Source organism: Vanderwaltozyma polyspora, genomic scaffold (genome assembly GCF_000150035.1).
Source record: "Vanderwaltozyma polyspora DSM 70294 KpolScaffold1045 genomic scaffold, whole genome shotgun sequence".
Lineage (NCBI taxonomy): Eukaryota > Fungi > Ascomycota > Saccharomycetes > Saccharomycetales > Saccharomycetaceae > Vanderwaltozyma > Vanderwaltozyma polyspora.
In genome coordinates, this window is record NW_001834678.1 from 17,741 (window position 1) to 40,566 (window position 22,826).

The following is a 22,826-nucleotide window of genomic DNA, read 5'->3' on the forward strand; positions in this document are numbered from 1 at the left end:
TGAGCATCTATCTCGTATTACAATTAACCAATTAGAGGTTACTCCCCTTTGTTCCAATTTCCTCCAACCTTTTTATGTATTTTTTTTTATCTTATTATTTTTCACTTGATTGCAATTGGTGTTCAGGGTATCGACCTAAAAAGGGTAGTACAAGTCATATATGTATTTATGCGTAATAGGTATACTCTTAACGGTATTCCAGCAGTTTTCATTCCAACAGCTCAAAAAAAAATAGTTCAACAATAGAGTTCAGATGCATCAAAGTTAAATTGAAATATGAATCAGTTCTAATACAATTCTATCTTGATGCCTATTAGTAATAGAATTCAATTGGACTAAACTTAAACAAACCTTTAATTATTGGTTGATTCAACACATCAGAAGAAAAACCGACCATCAAATCAATCTTTTTGCGGGAAACATGTTTCCTATAGAACCTGTACTCACAGGGCTGCCCTCCTGCAGCAATATTTAAACCTTGAACCAATAAACGATGACGACTACCGCCGACCTAACAAGAGCCAGAAATACACAAGAGAAAAAACAAGATTAATTGACCAATAAGCAAACTGTAACAACCACATCTTCTTGATCGTAGCTTGCTCTAGTTTAAAACAAAAGTGTACTATACTAACTGGTTAATAGATTGATAGATTGATAGATTGCTAAATTGATACAAAGAAGTACCCCTTCCTGCCCTTCTTCGTGTGACAAAATAGAATTTGATCATATTAATCCTTTGTGAACTTGTCCTATTTTTTTTTTGGCTTTTCAATGTGAGAAGAGCAAGAGAGGAGAGAGAAAGAGACAAAAAAGAAAAGAGGAAAAAACGTAAAAAGGACAAAATTACTAAAGACATTGGTATAGCTGCGTAGATCTCTGAGACGAGGAAATGATATCTCTATGTACCAAAAGGGACAAGGTGCAAATGCACAAAATAACAACCACCGTCTCTTTCCTCCCGCTCCCGCTCCCGCGCCTGTTCACGTAATAAAAGTGTTTTTTTCTTTTGCTGTTGCCTTTTGGAACAATAAAAAGAAACAACACATGAGATAAAAAAAGAAACTGCATTTCCGTTTTCCGTTTTCTTTTCTTCTTTCTTTTTTTTTTCTTTGTCTTCTCACTTGAATCTGTACGGAATATGTATACTCACAAAAAGGACATGCCACAAAACGGGATTTGTCTGAATTGTAATATGGGATATTTTTTGTCAGGCCGTGTACGAATGTTTCTGAGTAATATTTTAGTTTAGCAAGGCTATACTCTAATTTTATTTTATTTCCTTTTTCTTTTTCTATTTCTTTTTCTTCCTAAAGGGGATATCTTCATGCTTCGAACTTCAATCAGTTTCCTATAACAAGCATAACACAAGATTCTTGTCGCTATCACCAGGACAGGCAGGGTTTACCAGAAGTTTACAAACCCAAATCGTTGTCCTCTGGGGTCACCACAAGAGTTGATGGAAATTTTAATTCGGTCTCTAATGCTAAGAATATTTTTAAGTTGGATTCTAAGGCAAGCCAAGGCAAGCCAAGGCAAGACAAGGCATAAGAAGGGAGTATCATAAATTTTTTATGACATTTGCTATTTGAATTAGATTTAAATTTTTTATTAAAAAATAATTAATTAATAAAAAAGCTGCTGTCAGGACAAATTTTATTGATAATCATACTTGCACTGGCTTTCTGGTTTTTTCCTAAAGTAGAGAACATATATCTCAAAATTTCACTTTCGATTGCAGTTTTTACAGTTGTATATTTGTCCTTGCCCTTGCCCTTGCCCTTTCCCTTGCCCTTGCCCTTACAAAATATGTATAGATACTATCTCTTGAGTTTATTATGTCTACCTACTTAGATGTCCCATAATTGGTCCTCGTTCTTCTTCTATTTGCCCTCGGTATTGGTCATTACATTACAATTACCAGTTATTTCTAGCGTTACGGGTAGCAGTTACCTATGATACAGAAATTAATTTTGTGTAATTAATAATTATTAGTATATTCACTTATAATTATTCTTCGATATATATTTTCTTTTCTTTCATGGAATATTTCCGAAATAGGTTAAAAAAATATCGAGTTAGCGGTTTGGCTCATAATCACCTTAATCCTTTCCCTAATCTTTTGAACCCCAAGGAAATCTTTTTCATTATTCCTTCAAATGTTTAACAAGATCTAATTCTATTCCTTGAAATTAGATCTCGAATCTTTTTCTTTTTTGAAGTCAATTAAACGAATTGAGTCCGTCGTTCTTACCTACCGTTCTTAACACATTTTTCTGGAATTGACAAATCAACACCTTTCCTTATGATTCCTATATTTCTTGAAAATTCAGCAGGTCTATAGACACACTCATGGCAGCAATTATTTTTTCACCATATCTCACAAAAGTTATTCTAATTTGAAATTAAATTTAACATTATATAAATCAATCAATTGTTCAATAGAAAAAGATTCTGAAAACCATTTCTTGTCTTATTTCCAAACTTAAATACTTAAACAAAATTAAAAACAAGAACAATCAATCATACAAGTCTTATCAAGTAGCTGATAATGAAGTTAAATTATCTTCTATTGCTGCTACAAGCAGTTTTGATAACAGCTACACCAATCAGTACATTAAAGAATGCCTGGTCTGAAACTTACACAACTACATACTCAACTCAATTTAGCAAAGTCGGAGGTCTATTCGGTTTCTTTGCTGAGACTGAAACTACTTTTCTAATACACACTCCCCGTCGTGCATCTTCTACAACTATCCAAAAAGGTGCCACAACTGTTACCGCCCCTACCACTATCGCCAAAGATATTAAAGTCACCATAGGCTCTGATGGTGAACAGACTACTATCTCTACCATTTACGTTCTAACCCCAGTTAGATATGCCACCACTACTTTTAGATCTTACAGTGACTTCACTGGCACTGTTCCAACAACTGCATTATCAACATCTTATATTTCAGGAAAAGATGGGCTCAACACTACTTTATCAGTATACTACGTTGCTTTACCAACTGATCTATTGAAAACTACCAAATATCAAGATTACACAGGTTCTGTAACTACTACTTATTCTACCAGTTACATTGTAAACTCTAGCGACAACGAAGAAGTTACAAGCACCATTTACTTCGTTAACCAACCAAGACCATCAGGTATCACTTCATACTTTGGTTATTCTGGTACCGATGTTGAATTTTACTCAACAAGTACTGAATATAACTTGGGTTTCAGTAACTTAATCTTTGGTTTTATCCCAACTCCTGTTTACTACGTCCATATCCCTTACCGTTACTCATCCACTATTATTACCATGGTTGGTCACGACCCTTCTTCTTCCACTTTCTTAACTCAAACATCCACTATCTTGGGTGATGACGGTGAATCCACAACCTTATCTATTTTCTACGTCAAGTCTCCTCTAAGATTTGAAACTTCTACTGCATACACTCAAGGTACCCAGACAGGTTACACTACTACTTTGGCTACTGTAAAAACTTTAGAAACAGGTACTGATGGTATCCACACTTCAAAAATTATTTACTCAGTTGCCATTCCAACACATTTGAAATATGTCACTTCTTTTGATTACTGGCCAGCCACTTTCGCTTCAACTTACGAAACTGATATTACCACTACTACTGGTTCAGATGGTAGTGCAACTGCTCAAACAGTTTTTTATGTCCACACTCCAAGAAATCCAGGTGTCACTAGTTTAATTGGTTACACCGGTACTGAAACCGAATGGTATTCTACCAGTGTCGTCTCTGAATATGGATTCAGTGGCTTGATCTTTGGTTTATGGTCTACAACCGTTTACTTTGTTCACACTCCAATTCGTAACTCTTATGCTACCACTACCATTGGTACAACTGGTACTCAATCTGGCACTTACAGTACTCAAGTTTACAGTACTGTTGGCCCAGATGGTGAAACTACCACTGCTTCCATCTACTATGTTGCCTCTAGAATCAGAGAAGCAACAACAACAATTTACACCCAAGGTTACCAAACCGACAGCACTATTACCTTTGAAAGCACTTACAAAAACGTTGTAGGTACTGATGGTTTTTCCACAACCCTGTTGGTTTACTCTGTTGCTATTCCAACCCATATCAAGAAGGTTACTTCATACACTGACGGTGGTTCAATAATCACTACCTACTCCACTAGTGTTACCACCATTGTTGGTACCGACAACAGCAATACTGCTGCTACTATTTTCTATGTTCAAACTCCAAGACATTCAGGTATTACATCTTATGTCCCATACGCTGGATCAGTTACTGAATTCTACTCAACTTCCATCAAGTTCGAATTAGGCTTTAGAAGTAAAATCTTTGGTTTATGGGAAACCACAGTTTACTTTGTTCACACTCCAATTCATGCTTCTACTACTGCAATCACCAAAGGTTACTTTGGTTCTACTACAAGAACATATTTTACAGAAGTCAACACTATTACTAACTCTAACGGTGAAGAAACTACTATCAGTACATTTTTGGTACAAACTCCTTTGCCACTATCAACTAGAACTGTTTACAGCCAAGGTACACAAACTGGCTCTACATCTACATTTGCTACCGATACTTCTTATACTACAGGTACTGATGGAATTGAAACAACTGTTACTATTTTCTCTGTTGTTATTCCAACCCACTTACAAAAAATTACATCTTACATCAAAGGCCCAACTACTGGTATCACCACTTTCTCAACTGGTTATACTACTGTCACTGGTTCTGATGGTTTCTCTACTGCCCAAACTATTTTCTACGTTGAAACTCCACAATTGGAAGGTGTCGTTAAATACACTGCCTGGACCAATACCTTTGAATCTACTACCACTAATTACAGTTTCAGTGTCGGCTTCTTAGGTTTAGTCTTTGGTGTTTGGTCATATCCAGTTTATACTGTATACTTGCCAGAAGCCTCTCCTATTCCAAGCATTTCTACTTCTTCTGGTTATGTTCCAACAAGTGTTGTTCCTTCAACCAGTAGTAGCAATGCAACTGAATCAACTGACTTTACCTCTGAATCAAGTTTCCCAACTTCTTTTAGTGTCGCTACTTCAGAAGTTTCTACCGAAGCTCCAGCAACCTCAGTTGAGTACTCTTCAGTCGAAGTTACTTCCTCAGTTGAAGCTTCTTCCTCAGTTCAAGTTACTTCCTCAGTTGAAGCTTCTTCCTCAGTTCAAGTTACTTCATCAGTTGAAACTTCTTCATTAATTGAATTTTCTTCTACATTTGAAAGTACCTACAGTGAAATCGAGCCATCTACTGCCTCATATGAAAAATCTTTATCTGGTACTGTTTCAGTTCTATCGGGTTTCAGTTCCAGTTTAGGTTACTTTAATAATACCTCTTTCTTTTAAATTCTAAACCGAGTTAGAATTACTTCTGTTCGTCAAAACTTTTAATAGTAAATATTTCAAGACTTTTTTCCATATATAACTATATATAGTAATCAAATTCCATTCATATTCTCATTGAAGTTTACTTACTTGTTTTTTTTGATCAGGATAATTGGCGCCAATAAGTTTTTATCTCTCACTATAAATCATTTAATCTTATTACAAGTGCGATACTGTCGTTATTATCAGCAATTTGATTAAAACTGGTGATTATAAGTTACTCAGAAACTGTGCCCCATCAAACATTAGAGGTCGATGGTAGTTTTGGGTTCTATAAAATTGGTGGTTAGACACACATTTGAGGGAACTAACCATAGCAAGTCCAGATTTGGTTCGAGTATACTCGGTATCCCTTTTAGCATAAATATCTGGATAGTCAATTAATACGCTTTTAAGGCATTGGCCTATCAATTTCTGAGAATACATCAAACAAAGAAGCCATATAGATAAAGATTGAATAATCTGAAAATTGAAATGCTATATTATTAAGATAGAGCCTAAAAGACATCAACTGAATTAATATAGACGATATCAATAGATATTAGAGAGATCCTTTTAATAAGGGCAAAAAAAGGGAATTAGAGACACTGATAATTATCAATCATTTTATATAATTGAAATATGAGAGAATACCAGGTTGAATATGGTTTAGGACAAATCATGAACAGTGCTACTTCAATTCTAGGTTCTTCTAACATTCCAATGGTAGGTATTTGTTGTATCGAGCAACTTACAACTTTGTCCACATGGTATAGTAAAACAGCTTCGTCTTAGACTGTATAGATTAAATCTGAGTTGTGGTAAAATGACAAGCAGTAGGAAACGGAAGTATTTAGTGACGCTTCTACTAGCTATGCAATACTAAACATTATTAATTAATTAACAAGAGGTTTAATGTTCTCCTTTTGAAAGAATATGTAAATGAGATAAAAAGAGGTGGAAATGAGTAAATGCAAATTACCATACTCTAAATATATTTATAAGATTTTCATTTGTAAAATTCGTTTGATGAATTCGAATTCTCTTTAGTTGTCTTATTGTTCTAAGCCGAGTTAGTGCTGTTCAGATGTCTCTGCCAACCTCGGCTTAGTTTACAGCTGAAATAGCTAAACAACAGTTGGTCTAACGTCAGAGGTAATTAATGTATATTTTTATTCTCGGAGTGATATAATATAAACTGTGTTATTCCTATTTAACGTATATCTTCTACGCATCATAAAGCTTAAATGTTGTGACCTAAAATGTAGGTAATATAATGGTAGGTACACAAGATATTACCTATATTTTAGGTCACAACAAGGATTACTTGATCAAGTTGGCTAACTTTTGATTAGTCTTGAGATCGAAAGCTTTTTGGTTAGTCATGTGATTCCAAACATACTGATACCTGCGTACAAACTCGGAACTTATATTTTCATTAGATTTTCAAGTTAATAAGCGGATTTAGCTCAGTTGGGAGAGCGCCAGACTGAAGAATTAACTTCGGTCAAATCATCTGTTATCTGGAGGTCCTGTGTTCGATCCACAGAATTCGCATTTATTTTTTGTTTTTTTTCAATTTTTATTTAACTCTTTGAATTAATCTATTTAAAAAGTTCTAAATTTCTAAGAATCTCTACAACATGAAAAGACAATTGCTCCCCACTACAAAGAGATCCGAGTCTCTGATTCACATCTTCCAACCCACACAATGTTATATATTTTCCCAACATAATACTACTACACGTTTCAGCTCAGCTCAGCTCAAGTTCAAAAACCAGATCACATGACTCCTAAATGATAGCGCTGCATTTATCTCAAAATCTCGGCAACAACCAAATTCCACCCAATCAGATTTCGTTTTGAAGTTTTGCCCATAAAGACAATTTTTTTTTTCAACACATTGAAATTAACAAACCTCGATCAAGTTTTAATCCCTTAGAGGAACTTACTTCACCATTGACTTATCAATTGAACAAGATCAATTTACTATTATTTAAGGACTGACTTATCTGCTTCCTCCTATATTATATTGCTCCTATTCAAGATATTGTTATAGTTATAACAGAAAAAAAATAATCAAGGTAATATTTCTTTCCAAGAGAATTTTGAACAATAGTCAAAACTACACTTACAGAATCTAGTAATTTTTTTTTTTGGTTTGCATAGATTTGGTGTTTTCTTTTATATATTCTAATTTGTTAATTGTACTAGTTTTCTAAACTTTGTTATTATTTTATCCCAATTCTTTTCCCCCATCCTATACACATTCATATTCTTTTTTTCAACCCCCCCCCTCCTCCAATTACTATCATATAACTTGCAAATATCTAAAAGCAATTATTCGTTATGTTATCCCGTGCTGCTGCTTTACGTACAATTCCAAGAGTTGCTTTGAATGCCTCTAAATTCGCAAGACCTGCTGCTGTCTTAGCTACAAGAAGAGCTTATGCTACTGCTAAGGCTCAACCAACCGAAGTCTCTTCCATCTTGGAAGAAAGAATCAGAGGTGTCTCTGAAGAAGCTAACTTAGATGAAACTGGTAGAGTTTTGGCTGTTGGTGATGGTATTGCCAGAGTCTTCGGTTTGAACAACATTCAAGCTGAAGAATTAGTCGAATTCTCTTCTGGTGTTAAAGGTATGGCTTTAAACTTGGAACCAGGTCAAGTCGGTATTGTCTTGTTCGGTTCTGATAGATTAGTTAAAGAAGGTGAAATCGTCAAGAGAACTGGTAAGATTGTCGATGTCCCAGTTGGTCCAGGTTTGTTGGGTAGAGTCGTCGATGCTTTGGGTAATCCAATCGATGGTAAAGGTCCAATTAAAGCTGCTGGTTACACCAGAGCTCAAGTTAAGGCACCAGGTATTTTGCCAAGAAGATCCGTCCACGAACCTGTCCAAACCGGTTTGAAGGCTGTCGATGCTTTGGTTCCAATTGGTAGAGGTCAAAGAGAATTGATCATTGGTGATCGTCAAACTGGTAAGACTGCCGTCGCTTTAGATGCCATCTTAAACCAAAAGAGATGGAACAGTGGTTCTGATGAAAAGAAGAAGTTGTACTGTGTTTACGTCGCTATCGGTCAAAAGAGATCTACCGTTGCTCAATTAGTTCAAACTTTAGAACAACACGACGCTTTGAAATATTCTATCATCGTTGCTGCTACTGCTTCTGAAGCTGCTCCATTACAATATTTGGCTCCTTTCACCGCTGCCTCCATCGGTGAATGGTTCAGAGACAATGGTAGACACTCTTTGATTGTCTACGACGATTTATCCAAACAAGCCGTCGCTTACCGTCAATTGTCCTTATTATTGAGACGTCCACCAGGTCGTGAAGCTTACCCAGGTGATGTTTTCTACTTACATTCCAGATTATTAGAAAGAGCTGCTAAGATGTCCGACAAAGAAGGTGGTGGTTCTATGACCGCTTTACCAGTCATTGAAACTCAAGGTGGTGATGTTTCTGCTTATATTCCAACCAATGTCATTTCCATTACTGATGGTCAAATCTTCTTGGAAGCTGAATTATTCTACAAGGGTATTAGACCAGCCATTAATGTCGGTTTATCCGTCTCTCGTGTCGGTTCTGCCGCTCAAGTTAAAGCTTTGAAGCAAGTCGCTGGTTCCTTGAAATTATTTTTGGCCCAATACAGAGAAGTCGCTGCTTTCGCTCAATTCGGTTCTGATTTAGATGCTTCTACCAAGCAAACTTTGGTTAGAGGTGAAAGATTAACCCAATTATTGAAGCAAAGTCAATACTCTCCATTGGCTGCTGAAGAACAAGTCCCATTGATCTATGCCGGTGTTAACGGTTACCTAGATAACGTTGAATTGTCAAGAGTTGGTGAGTTCGAAGCTGCTTTCTTAGCTTACTTGAAATCTAACCACCTAGAAATCTTGAACACCATTAGAGACAAGGGTGAATTAACCAAGGAATTATTGGCCTCTTTGAAATCTGCCACTGAATCCTTTGTCGCCACTTTCTAAGACAATTCAGATTAATTTTAACTATTCTTTCCAAATATTCTTGATAATATTATTTTATACCGTGTATGATTAATTGATTGCATGGATTTATTTGTTATATTGAACTGAACATAGGCAACGTCAAAATAATATAAAAAAAAATAATTTTTTTTTCCACAATAGAATTAAATAAAATAAATTAAAGCTATGTATAGATATTCTATATAATTTCATCACAATGTCTTAAAATATACACTCCATTTGTTACTCCTAATCAACAACTATTCAAATATTTAATTACTGTGTGATCTATTCACCTTTTTATTTTAGAGGTGATAAAGGCATTTTGAAATTTAAAGTGAACAAATTTCAAAAAATACAAGCTATAGAACTGGATGAATATTGAAAGGTATAAAAGAATAAGGAGTATCAAAGGGTAGATTGTACCATTTGGGATTCTAATTAGTAGACATCAAAGTGTTAAGATCATTAGTTTACATCAATTATGGAAGGATCTGATTCTAAGTCTGTTTCTGGGACAGTGCAAGAGAAACCTGCTAATTATAAAAGAATTTCAGATGATGATTTGTATAGACACTCATCACAATACCGTTTTTGGTCTTTTACACCAGAACAATTGGAACAGAAGAGGATAGATACCAATGCACAAGCTGTAGTGAGTGTTGAAGAGAGACTTTCAGCTTTTAGAGATGAAAACAACGCTGATTTAACTGAAGAGGAAGTTAAAACTCTATTAGAGAAAGCAGTTCCTGTAACGATGGAGGAAGAAGTTAAATTAGTTAACTTTTATGCAAAGAAAGTTCAGGGTATTGCTCAACATATGAATTTACCTACTGAGGTTGTAGCCACTTCATTAACGTTTTTCAGAAGATTTTATTTGGAAAACTCAGTAATGGATATTGATCCTAAGACTATTGTTCATACTACAATTTTTTTGGCTTGTAAATCAGAAAACTACTTTATCAGTGTAGATTCATTTGCAAAAAAGACAAAATCTGTTAGAGAAGCAATTTTAAAACATGAGTTCAAATTGTTGGAAAGTTTGAAGTTTTCATTGTTGAACCACCATCCTTACAGACCTCTACACGGTTTCTTCTTGGATATTCAAAATCTTTTAACTGGTAAGGTTGATATCAAATACATGGGTCAAATATATGAAAACTGTAAGAAAAGAATTACAGAAGCTTTATTAACAGATGCAATTTATTTTTATACACCTCCACAAATAACACTAGCAGCTTTATTATTAGAAGATGAAGCATTGACTTTAAAATATTTGGAAACAAAGTTTAAACCTAAAGAAGAAGAAGCAGAAACTGAGACAGAGGTAGATGAGAAGAAGAAGAATAAAAAAGTTGAGGATAAAGATAACTCACCTAAGGAGGATAAACCAGAATCTTCGATCAATTATGATGTACTACTTTCCTTGATACTTGCATGCAAAGAAAAAATTATAGAATTACCTTCTGTCACTATGGATGATGCTAAAAATATAGCAGCTAAATTGTACTTCTGCAATAACCCAATGAAGGCAATAGCCAATTCCAAAAGAAAACAAGAAGAATCTGTCAGTGATAGTGGTGAAAAGAAACAAAAAATATAGCATTTATCATTAAGCATGAATTACATAAATTGTACTTCCCATAAAGTTATATTAAGATATGCATAAATTAAGTCATATATATGTATACTCCAATAGATATTTATATTGTAATTAACCAATAACAATTTAATAACAACCGTAGGATCCCAGATGGAACATTATATTATTTTCATTCAAGGTTTCAATAATTTTTTAGATTATCTAACTCTTCGTTCTTACAAACTTTTGTTATGTCATTGGCATTAAGAGTTTCGTATTCCAATAGAGAATGTGCGAGCCTATCCAATTCCTGTCGTTTCGATGCTAGCAAAGTTCTTGTGCGGGTTTCAGATTCTTTTAAAATCCTGACCACTTCATTATCTATCAAATCTTTGAATTTAGGAGAACAATTCTCTATATCATCTTCAAGATTAAGAAGTCCAACTTTTTTACTCATACCATATTTAGTGACCATTGCTTTTGCAGTTTTGGCGGCCTCCTTTAGATCGTATGTGCAACCACTAGTTGCACTCTCTTCACCAAATATCAATTCTTCAGCAATTCTACCACCTAAATAAACATCTAACCTTGCCAAGCATTCTTTCTTGGTCACATCAACTTTATCTATCTCTGGCAGTTGAAATGTGATGCCCAATGTCTCACCTCTTGGGAGAATAGTTGCCTTATATAACGGTACAGAGCCTGGTGTGAAGAGAGCCATTATTGCATGACCTGCCTCGTGATATGCAATAACATCTTTTGTCTTTTTAGTCAATTCCATTGACTTCTTTTCTGCACCAAGAAGTATTTTATCCTTTGACCATTCAAAATGAGACATATTTACTGTCTTGGCATTATTTTGACATGCATAAACAGCAGCTTGATTAACTAAGTTTGCCAAATCAGCTCCTGAAAAACCTGGGGTACCACGAGCAAGTATTACTGGATCAACATCAAGATCCAATGTGATATTTCTCATATGTCTTTTCAAAATTTCTGTTCTACCTCTGACATCAGGTAGGCTGACATTTACAATTTTATCGAATCTACCAGGCCTTGTTAAAGCTTTATCTAAACCCTCAGGGAAATTAGTTGCACCAATTACAATGATACCAGATGTCTGGGAGAACCCATCTAATTCCACTAGCAATTGGTTTAAAGATTGTTTGGTATAAGCGGGATCTAGTGTCGTACGTCTGACACCAACTGCGTCCAACTCATCTATGAAGATAATAGCAGGAGCATTAGCTTTAGCTTCAGTAAATAAATCTCTAATCCTTTTGGCACCAACGCCTACATATACTTCATCGAATTCAGATCCTGACATCATAAAGAATTTAACACCAGCTTCACCAGCCGTTGCTCTTGCCAGTAAAGTTTTACCAGTACCAGGTGGTCCTGTTATAAGGATACCCTTTGGCAGTTTACCACCAAGAGATTCATATTTACTTGGGTTCTTCAAAAAATCCACAACTTCTTCAAGTTCTGCTCTAGCTTCATTACAACCGCATACATCTTCAAATCTAACATCTGATTTAACTGAATGAATAGTCTTATTAGCGAATTCTGAATTGGGCAAGATTGAAGAACTTTCATCAATTAAATCTGCTAGCTTCGACAGTAAATATAGGATTAGAACAATGAAAACTGACCATTTTAAAAATCTTACAAACAAAACTAGTTTTGATTCAGTTACAATTACATGAATTGGAATTTTTTTAGAACCAAAGTTCGACTTCTTACTGTTACTGTTACTGATACTACTCGATTTACTGTCATTTATAAAATTTTGGTAAGGATCAATGAAGAGTTTCTGTCGTTTAATCGACCTAACTTTCTCGAACTGTCCCAATTTCATTAAACTCTCAATATATAATCGGAAACATTCTAAATTGGAACTCACACCCTGTGTTTCAAACCGTGAAACTACATAATTTGGGAAACCAAATCTTAACATTTCCTTATATAAAGAGGCCTGAGCCTCTGGATCATCTAAATCTTCATTAGCCAATTTCTCTCTTTCAGTTAAAAGCCTGTCACTTTTCTTCCGATTATTGTCGTTGTCGTTGTTGCTGATGCTGATGCTATAATTCTTAATAACTGACTCTGGTTTATTAAGAATATTCTTATTAGATGTAATATAAGAACGTATACAACCAAATAAATTACCAAATATATAATTGTTACAGTTTCTTGAATGTACTGGAAGCTGATGTATTCGACATCCTGTGTTGTTTAATTGTCTTATCCACGGTGTACCACCACCATAGAGCAATCTGCTTGTAATCATTCTTAATAAAGCTAAAACGACCGTTGGACTGAAGCATCAAGAAATTATGCAATTGAAGCCAAAGTATAAGAGTAAATATACAATAATATACAATTAAATACTGTCATTCAAGTTAAAATCATAATAAGTTCTTTATTTAACTAAAACATTACTCTGACCATCATCCAAGACGTGATGCCTGTCACTTGAGGTTGTTATTAATCACCTCAAACAAGAGAATATACCAGATGGTTTAAGGTATCCTTCAAAAAATAAGACATTATCATTACAGGTCTACAAGTCTACAAGAACTATTTATTTTGAGGTATTCAGAACATTATCAACTTATGTCAAACTCTCTTGTCACCACCACCACTTTCTCTTGTGATAGTATATCCACCTTTGACGTTTTCTCTTAACCCTTTAGCAGTTTTATAATAGCTGTTGGGATGGGTCCCAGTGTATATTGTTTCTTCGGATGTTAAAATAAGAGTCTATTGTTAGCTTGGATGATTCAAATTAATTTCGATTCGAAATGGTTTGAATTCTTGATGGTGGTGGTGGTGCTATAACCCTTTAATTTAATGCCGGATCAATCAAGTTTCGAATTTTCATTTTTATTTTTATCGTTGCATCATTGAATTGTATATTGGATTGAATATTAATTTAAATTCGATATTAATTTATGTTAAATTGAATTTTAGTTTGAAACTTTTGTCATCAATATAAATATTGAGCATTGATTATTTTTACGTTCCTGGTGAAATTTCAATTAATTACTTATTTAATCTAATTGTTATATTTATATACATATATTTCTCTATATTACACATTATTTATTGTCGACAAAGGTTATTGATATATTATTATATATATCATTATTTGTAAAGTATTTTTAGATTGGATTGTGAATATAACAATTATGTCAGAATCTGTTGGTATTATTGGTGCTGGCCCAGTTGGTTGTTTGACTGGTCTGTTCTTAGCTCAAAAGGGTTATGATGTCACTCTATTTGATTTCAGAGATGATCCAAGAGCTCCTACTCACAAGACTCAATTGAGATCAATTAATTTAGCTATTTCAAATAGAGGACTAAGTGCTATTGATGCTGTTGACCATGAATTGTATCAATATGTTTTGGAAAATGTTATTCCTATGAAAGGTAGAATGATTCATTATCTCTCTGGTGAGCAGGAACCTCAAATGTACGGTCTATATGGAGAGACCATTAAATCAGTCGATAGAAATGGTATTAACATCTTCTTATTGGATGGTTTAAAAGAATTCGAATTGAAGGGCAACTTAAAGGTCCAGTTTAAGCATAAGTTAAGGAAAATTCAATTCGATTATAATGACTCAAAACAACGTTGTGAATTTATCTACCCTTATGAACCAGGTAAAAGCACAACTGTCAATTATGATTTCGATTTTGTAATTGGTTCTGATGGTATCCATTCAGCCACCAGAGAACAAATGCAAAGAGCTGTAAGAATGGACTTTAGTCAATCTCAAGTTGACCGTTGTTATATCGAATTATCAATTCCTCCTTCTGATGAATACCAGAAACAATACAAGGGGTATTTCGTCATTTCTCCAGATTATTTACATATCTGGCCAAGAGATGAGTTTATGTTAATTGCTTTACCAAATAAAGATGGTTCATTCACTTCAACTTTCTTCAGTTCATGGGAGATTCTTGATAGATTGGTGGCATCAAAGGAAGAGACTAGAAGATTCTTTTTGGAGTACTTCCCTGATGCAATGGAAATTATGGGAATCGACGAAGCTGTCGAAGCATTCCACAACAATCCCAAGGGTAGATTGGCTTGTATCGATTGTAAACCATACCACTACGATGGTAAGGCTATCTTACTAGGCGATGCATCCCACTCAATGGTTCCATTTTATGGCCAAGGATTAAACTGTGGTCTAGAGGATGTCAAAGTCCTTATGGAACTGATGAACAAGTATGATGAAGACAGATCAAAGGCTTTTTCCGAGTACTCTAGGATCAGATACAAAGATCACCTGGCTATCATCGCTCTATCTAACAGAAATTACTATGAGATGTCTCACGACGTGACATCCACTATGTACCTTTTGAGAAAAGCTTTAGATGGTGGACTATCAAGGATCTTAAAAGATAAATGGTTACCATTATACACAATGGTGACATTTAGAGAAGATATCCCATACCATATAGCCCAGAGTGTCTCTAAATGGCATAGAAAAGTTGTAAATTTTGCTATTTCCGGGATTTTTGCAGCTACTGCTTATGCTGGTTACAAATTTCTACAACAATACCTAAAGAACAAATAAACCTAAATTAATGTTACTCCTTTAAATTCCATTACAAGATTCCACTTGTAACCTCAATCCCTTCTCAATATAAATATCAATACCAACATTTTCATGACCAACATCCAATTTTATCTATTTGTTCAAGTAATGATTTTAGTTTTTATTCTAATCTTTATCTAATTAAATATATTAATGACTTTAATTCTGATATATTAATCAATCTAATGAATGCCTCACCAACAAGTCCTATAAATATTCAAACTGTTTATATGAGGTTCAAAAAGGTTACATCATTTACTGTCATCCCCATCAAAACACAAATCACGTGACTTTGGATATTATTTGACCATCCTTCCTAAGAATGAAGATTTAAGTATTTACATTATAAAAATAAATGATCCAAGGACATCATCGCTATAAAAGAAGGAGGTTTATGCTAGCAAAGGAAGGTATTTAGGGAACTAGTGGTTAGTGGAGATCCACGATGACGACCCAATTAATGTATGAGAACGATGATGATCAAGGGTTGTTTACCAACAGGTCTACAATGTTGGCAAATTTTGAAGAATGGATCAAGATGGCAACAGATAATAAGATTAACTCAAGGAATAGTTGGAACTTTGCATTGATTGATTATTTCTATGATTTGAATGTTTTGAGGGATTCTGAGAATAATATTAATTTCCAGAAGGCTTCTGCCACTTTGGATGGGTGTGTTAAGATTTATTCTTCAAGAGTTGATTCAGTTACTACCGAAACTGGTAAGCTTCTTAGTGGGTTAGCGCAGAGAAAGAATGATAAACACGGTAATGGTAATGGTGGTAGTACTGGAGAGGATGGCGATGATGGTGCTAATGATGATGATGGGATTAGAATTGATCCAGATACTGGGTTACCAATTGCGGACGATCCCGATAGCCATTCAAAGAGAAGAGTTTACAATAGAGTTTTAGAAACTACATTAGTTGATTTTGATACTATTAGAATGAAAGGCCTTGATAAGGAATTGAACATAGATCCTTTATTTAAAAAAGCACTAGTGGATTTCGATGAAGGTGGTTCTAAAAGTTTATTATTGAACACTTTAGACATCGACAATAATTGTAGAGTTGTATTTGATGCAGCCATAAAAGATACAAATTTTACTAAGAATGGAAATGTTTTGAATGAAGAAGATGAAAGTTCAGAATCAGAATTAGAATCAGAATTAGAATCAGAATCAGAATTAGATGGAAGGAATGGAAGAAAACAAGATACAGATGAAAAAGAAAATGATGGAATAGAAAATGCTTCGCATGGGACTCTGAATAATGAAATATCTATGGAAGATATCAGTAGAGATAACGAAAGGTTACTTGACGATGAAAAAGCTATTATTGAGGATGAAATACTTGTATTAGGTATGGATTTCATCAATTTTGAAACTTTGGAAAAATGTGAAATATCATCTTCAATGAAACAACTAAAGTCTGTTGTCAATGACATAAACCAGGCAAAAGGTTTCATCGATGGGGTTAACAGCAAATTCGGTAATTACTTGAGTGAAGATGATTTGAAAGAAGCTGATCTCGATGACAATTCTCTAGATGCTGATGTCAATTTTGATATGGATGACAATAACTATGCTGATGATGATGCAAACATCATAGATAATCATGAAACAACTCGCGATAGTCTGAAGAACATCTCTACTTTGGATGAAGCAAGCGCTGTACTGGGTAATATGTTTGAACAAGATTTAATGTCATATTTCGATGAAAGTTTAAAGAAAAGTTGGCGTGGTAGAGATCATTGGAAAGTACGAAACTATAAGAAAAAGATATTAAATGAAACAGGTGATAATAATCAAAAATCCAGCGAAGATGAAGACGGAGAGGAAACCAATAATAATGAAAATGCATCAAGTAATACAAAGAAGTCAAAGAAAAAATCTACAGAAGAGGTCGATTTTTTTAAAATCGACAATGATCTGGAAGAAATTATATTCGCACCAAGACAACGTAAAGTTATCGAGATACCACAGAAATCTCGAATGAATCCTGATCATTTTCTATTACCCGATGATTATCAATTTTCTACAGACAAGATCACTAGATTATTCATCAAACCGTTACAAAGAATGAGGCTATTTCAAAATAAGAGAAACAAGGGAACTATTACTAGTAATCATAATGAAAGCGACGAAGGGTTTTTATCTGATGGGAATGCGGTACCTGAACCTGCAAATGAGGAATTTTGGGCCAAGAACTATGAATTGCAAGAACAAGGAGATGATAATGGGAATGATAATTTTGATAATGATGGCATTGATATCCAGGCGGCAGATCTTGAAAATCCATTTGAAGAAGATAATGGAATTGATTTCAATCAAGCGTTCGATTCTGATAGCAATGATATCCAAGAAGGACCTACATTTTCAATCAAGAATGAAGATAACGGAAAACTTCCTATTAATGATAGAAAGGTTAATTATTCTAGAGTGGCGAAAAAAGTCGATGTAAGAAGGTTAAAGAATAATCTTTGGAAGTCAATTAAGATATTAGTTGGAAAAGTAAAGGATTCTGAAGTAGGAACAGAGGTACTTGAAATCAAACTTACGGATATTGCCCATGAGATGAGCAAAATGTATAGTGACGAAACAAGGAAGGATATATCTACTAGTTTTTGCTTTATCTGTTTGCTACATTTATGTAATGAACATGGGTTATCAGTTAAGAATATGGAAAATTACGATGATTTAACTGTAGTTTATGATATTTCCAAGGAGAGTGTTGAACAGTAAAGTTAGGTTAAGATTACGAAGTGAAGTTTTTTGTGCATTAGTAGAACGTATAATTATGTAATAAATCATCAAACATAAAATAAAATATAGTTGTAATAATATAATTTAATCATTATTTTTTTTTAATTATTTAAATATTTAATTATTTAATAATTTAATTATCTTAATTCAGTCCCAATCATTAAAGTGAAATTCCAATATATTCAAAAAGATGCAAATATGCTAACTTAAACGTGCGTATGTGAGTGAGTGAATGAGATTATTAAAATGGAAGTAATGGACAGATAATAAATTGAACAATAAACGAAAGAACAACATCGGTTTGAGAAGCATATACATGCTTCAAACCAAAACATTTTTTTATTTTAATTCATTTTTTTTTTAAATTTGTATTATAAACTCAAAGAACAGACTTCATTATTATTAAGCATTATTAGTAAGTATTGTTTTTATAGTATTATTATCATTTGTTTTTGTTATTAAACTTTTTTTTTTAATAATTCTTCACTTCTCCAATTTAATTTTTAATTTCTAATTTATTCCAACCTTCTTCTCTTCAAGTCATCAGTTTCATTACTATTTGGTGTGGTCATCGAACTACCGTTAGATTTATTAACCTTTCTCTTCTTTGGATTAGCTTTACCAGTGCCATCCAAATCAAAAGCTAAGTCATCAATTGCGAAACCTAGAGAATTTTGGAACTCAGTTGGATACGATCTTTCAAACTGTGAGAGCACATTCGAACACATTTCCCAATCCATATTATTATTTTCGAAAAAAGAAGCATCTCTATTAGCCATAGCTACTTCAAAATCTTCCTTTGTCATATCCTCAGTACGATTAACCTTAGACATCATATCAGGATTATTCTGGAATAGAATATGAGAAATTTCACCACCTTTCCCATTTTCCCTCGTTGGAATAGTAGAAAATTTACCAGACAAATCAGAAATCTGATTCTTATATGACTTCCTCAACTTAACAGCTTTTGATCCATCGGTATTAGTCCTTGCTACCTGTTGAGAAAGCTCATCCAATTGGTATTGCGTTATCAAGTCATCCATAGGATTAGGCTTCTGAGGCAAATAAACGCTCTCAGGATCAACATAATAATAGTAAGCTGGAATAGTTTCCTCCATCGTAACAAATAAAAAGTAACAAGTAAAAATATATATATAACCTTTCTTTAAAACCTAAAGAATAAAAATTTCTTTAAATATATAAAGATGAAAAGCTTGGCTTGGTGATTCTCTCCAGGAATGAAACAACTTCAAACAATAATAATAAATTAAAACAAATCAATCCAAACCTAATCCACCTCAATAGAACCAAAACAACAACTGTTTATATACCTTTACTTTCGAATTAATCATCGTTCTTGTCTCGTTTATATCTTTAAAACCAAAATTTTTTTTCTTATTGCCTTTTGCTTTAAGAGAGAGCCCTTTGGAAAAATGGCGATATCAAGCATCTGTTGAGATGGGATATCGAATGGAAAAGTGATGAAATAATGATGAAATGGTTAGATTTAAGATGCAAGAGGTATAGTTGTGGTTTCAAGAGTGGGTTATTCGAAATTAGTGTTGGTTTATGGATGTGGGGCAATTTTTTCTTGTTATCGGAGGGTTGATATTGATGGAGTTACTGATGATGACAGTAAATTATTGATTTAGTAGATGAAATTGAAAATGACAAGAGAGACAGAGAGACCAATGTCCGGTTGGGTTGTACCTGAACATCTTCTNGGTTTGGGTAGTTTGGTTGTAGTTTATTTCAAATTTTTTTATTGCTTGTTTGTCTTACATACTTACGGGTTATATATATATTTGTGAAGGAACTGACTAGAGCAGTGTATATGAATTGATTAGTAGTTGAGTGGGGTCGGGTGGGATTGGAGGGGGGGGGGGGGAATATTCTGTGTGTGTGTGGAATGGTGTAGCTTTTATCCCCCTCTTTAAATGTACAACCAGGTTAATAGAATGACTAGTATTGCCAAGAGTCCAATTACCTTTGGATTCATCAAGACATTTTCCATTGTACTGGTTCCTTTGACGATATCTTCGACTTGTAATTCACCAGTCTCCAGACCTACCGGAGACGATGCAGACCTTACTGGACGTTCATTCTTCTCTGAGCCGGCTGCTTCCGTAGCTCCAGTTTGGATTCCACTCGATGTCTTCTCTTGTACTTGTGGTTGTGATTCCAAAGGAGTGGTGGTGGTGGTGGTCTCGGCCAGCCCTTGATCCCCTCCATTCAAATACCCAACTTTGATCTTCTTGGAGACCATTAAGGTTTTGAACTCCTTCTCAAGCTCTGTCCACACGTCCGCTACTGTTCTGCCTTCTAATGCATACGGCAACGGTAGTGCTAGAATCAAGAACTTGTCCTTGCAAACTGCGTCAATCGCAGGCTCTTCAGATAACCCAAGAAGCACAATCTGAACTTGAACAGTCTCACCAGGTTTAACAACCCCAGAATTCGGCTTAACATTATAGACCTTTGGTGAAGTGGTCCTAACTTTAAACACTATATCTCCTTCCTTTGCTGCATTATGAACCGTAGCCACAGCTGTTCTCATCTGAGTCAACGGCCTCTCAAACTCAAAACTAGTGGGATTAATTTCAACTACCAACATTGCTATACGATTCAATCTCAACCTCTCAAAAGTCTAGTGATTCAAGTTCAACTTGCTACTAAATGATACTTGTCTTGTATACCAAAAATAAAAATAAAAATTTTTTATTTTTATTTTTATTTTTATTTTTATTTTCACCTGTTGGTCTTGCCAGCTTCTTTGCTTCTTCAAGCCAAACCTCCTTGAACAATAAAATGAAACTCAACCAACCAATCAATCAATCAATCGATCCGTCAATCTCTCTTATCCAAATCAACCATCCAAACTTTTAAAGGTTTCATTAAATCAACTTGTTCACTTCGATTCTCTATCTCCTTTGACCTTTTTACCTTGTTAAGGCCCTTTCCCCCCACTCCCGTTGAGAGTGCTAAACAAGAACCGGTCAATGCTCATCTCATCTCATCGACTAGTCGACTATTACTCAATTAACTTCTCAATGATCATATTATCTACTGAATCTATATATTTATCAATCAATATATCAACCTCTTCAAGGTCAAGGCCTTCTTTTGTAGTGGCTACTTCCCTGTCTCTCTCTCTTAGTAATCCTCACCTTTGGAAACAACTTCTTTCTTGTGTGGATGTAATAAGATGGTGTGTTCGTACTGTGCAGTGTATGAACCTGGGATATCGTTCAATGGTGGGTAGTCTTGCACTATCCCTTCTTTTACCAGTTGATTCAACGAATAAAGGTACTTCTCTTGTCCCAATTTGTCTAGATAACGACGACACCATGGCAATGTTCCAAAATTGTCATCGATAACTTTTAATAAGTTTCTTGCGTTTGCTGATGCTGGTTTTGGCAATTGTCCTTGGTTCTTAGCATAATGTGAGACTTCACCACCTGGAAATACGTAACCTCTACCTGTCGAGCCAAAAGTTTCGATAGCAAAATGTTCACCTTCTTCCATTTTGGTTTCATCACCGTTTTTAACAATGGGTACCGATTTCCCTGCATGGATCTGGTATGGTCCAATGCTGTGACCACATAGATTTCTGCATGGTTTGACTTGGAACGTTTCACCATTGATTTCCACTTCATATGATTCCATCACTTCCTGGATAGCTTCACCGATATCTGTCAATCTGACGTCAATACCGGACTCTTTGATCCCTGTATAGGTAGCTTCACGAACAGCTGTTAATAGATTGTCATATTGGGGGTCGAAGGCAACTGTCCATGCAGAATCAACGATATAACCGTTGACTTGGACACCAATGTCGACTTTCATCACGTCTTCATATTTCAAAACTGTTTTATCACCAGCATTTGGTGTGAAATGAGCCGCAACGCTATTTAACGATAAACCAGTTGGGAAACCAATACCTTGAGACTTTGGATTCTCCATTTGATTTAAATCCTCAGCACCTGTGAATTTCCTTGGTGCGTCTTCAATATGTTTGCAATTTCTGGTAATGTCATCCAAGTTTTAATTATTTTGGACTTTTCTCTGAACGACGATGGAATTCAGAACTTTCCCCAATCGTTCAACGAGTTTCGTCTCTTTGTCTCGATTCAAAAGTTTCCCTCACTGTCTTCTCCGAGGTGAAGTCTTGTCAAATCCATCCATGGCCCCGGGAAAATTTCCCGGAAAACATTCAATGTCTGAAGGTGTGGCTCCCCTCTCTCTGGCCTCCCTCTGGTGGACCCGTTTCACCACAGGTCATTCCGACGTCCACGGGTGTTTTGGTATGCTTCTTGTTTTTCAGGGGTGTTCTTTTTCGAAAGGGGGGAACTATTTGTGGTTGAAAACCCGGCCCGGAGGAAAAAGCTTTAATATTGCCCAAAAAGTTAACGAAATTCTGGTGGAAAAACGGGATTGAACTCTTGTAACACACACCCCCCGCCCGCNCGCCCATGTTTAAAGAGAGCTTATATAAAA

General features: G+C 34.9%; 9 protein-coding genes and 1 non-coding gene across 10 annotated transcripts; 6 read left to right on the forward strand and 4 right to left on the reverse strand.

Annotated features, from left to right (window-relative positions):
- Positions 1-2,551: 2,551 nt before the first annotated feature.
- Positions 2,552-5,371, forward strand: Kpol_1045p8 (uncharacterized protein; the record flags this gene model as incomplete). Its single annotated transcript, XM_001645832.1, has 1 exon — positions 2,552-5,371. The coding sequence occupies one exon, from the start codon at positions 2,552-2,554 to the stop codon at positions 5,369-5,371; it is 2,820 nt and encodes a 939-aa protein (XP_001645882.1).
- A 1,476-nt stretch (positions 5,372-6,847) lies between these two features.
- On the forward strand, positions 6,848-6,946 carry Kpol_1045trna3. Its single transcript has 2 exons — positions 6,848-6,885; positions 6,910-6,946. It is a non-coding gene; the product is annotated as a tRNA-Phe (tRNA).
- A 792-nt stretch (positions 6,947-7,738) lies between these two features.
- ATP1 (F1F0 ATP synthase subunit alpha) lies at positions 7,739-9,373 on the forward strand (the record flags this gene model as incomplete). The annotated part of the gene is made up of 1 exon (XM_001645833.1): positions 7,739-9,373. The coding sequence occupies one exon, from the start codon at positions 7,739-7,741 to the stop codon at positions 9,371-9,373; it is 1,635 nt and encodes a 544-aa protein (XP_001645883.1).
- Positions 9,374-9,857: 484 nt separating this feature from the next.
- CCL1 (TFIIH complex kinase subunit CCL1) lies at positions 9,858-10,976 on the forward strand (the record flags this gene model as incomplete). Its single annotated transcript, XM_001645834.1, has 1 exon — positions 9,858-10,976. The coding sequence occupies one exon, from the start codon at positions 9,858-9,860 to the stop codon at positions 10,974-10,976; it is 1,119 nt and encodes a 372-aa protein (XP_001645884.1).
- Positions 10,977-11,157: 181 nt separating this feature from the next.
- On the reverse strand, positions 11,158-13,245 carry YME1 (i-AAA protease YME1; the record flags this gene model as incomplete). The annotated part of the gene is made up of 1 exon (XM_001645835.1): positions 11,158-13,245. One exon carries the CDS (start codon positions 13,243-13,245, stop codon positions 11,158-11,160), a length of 2,088 nt encoding a protein of 695 aa, XP_001645885.1.
- Positions 13,246-14,146: 901 nt separating this feature from the next.
- Positions 14,147-15,544, forward strand: BNA4 (kynurenine 3-monooxygenase; the record flags this gene model as incomplete). Its single annotated transcript, XM_001645836.1, has 1 exon — positions 14,147-15,544. The coding sequence occupies one exon, from the start codon at positions 14,147-14,149 to the stop codon at positions 15,542-15,544; it is 1,398 nt and encodes a 465-aa protein (XP_001645886.1).
- A 466-nt stretch (positions 15,545-16,010) lies between these two features.
- Positions 16,011-18,308, forward strand: BRN1 (condensin subunit BRN1; the record flags this gene model as incomplete). Its single annotated transcript, XM_001645837.1, has 1 exon — positions 16,011-18,308. One exon carries the CDS (start codon positions 16,011-16,013, stop codon positions 18,306-18,308), a length of 2,298 nt encoding a protein of 765 aa, XP_001645887.1.
- A 536-nt stretch (positions 18,309-18,844) lies between these two features.
- On the reverse strand, positions 18,845-19,447 carry ROX3 (Rox3p; the record flags this gene model as incomplete). Its single annotated transcript, XM_001645838.1, has 1 exon — positions 18,845-19,447. The coding sequence occupies one exon, from the start codon at positions 19,445-19,447 to the stop codon at positions 18,845-18,847; it is 603 nt and encodes a 200-aa protein (XP_001645888.1).
- An 815-nt stretch (positions 19,448-20,262) lies between these two features.
- On the reverse strand, positions 20,263-20,943 carry Kpol_1045p15 (uncharacterized protein; the record flags this gene model as incomplete). Its single annotated transcript, XM_001645839.1, has 1 exon — positions 20,263-20,943. The coding sequence occupies one exon, from the start codon at positions 20,941-20,943 to the stop codon at positions 20,263-20,265; it is 681 nt and encodes a 226-aa protein (XP_001645889.1).
- Positions 20,944-21,482: 539 nt separating this feature from the next.
- Positions 21,483-22,292, reverse strand: MAP2 (methionine aminopeptidase; the record flags this gene model as incomplete). The annotated part of the gene is made up of 1 exon (XM_001645840.1): positions 21,483-22,292. The coding sequence occupies one exon, from the start codon at positions 22,290-22,292 to the stop codon at positions 21,483-21,485; it is 810 nt and encodes a 269-aa protein (XP_001645890.1).
- Positions 22,293-22,826: the final 534 nt, after the last annotated feature.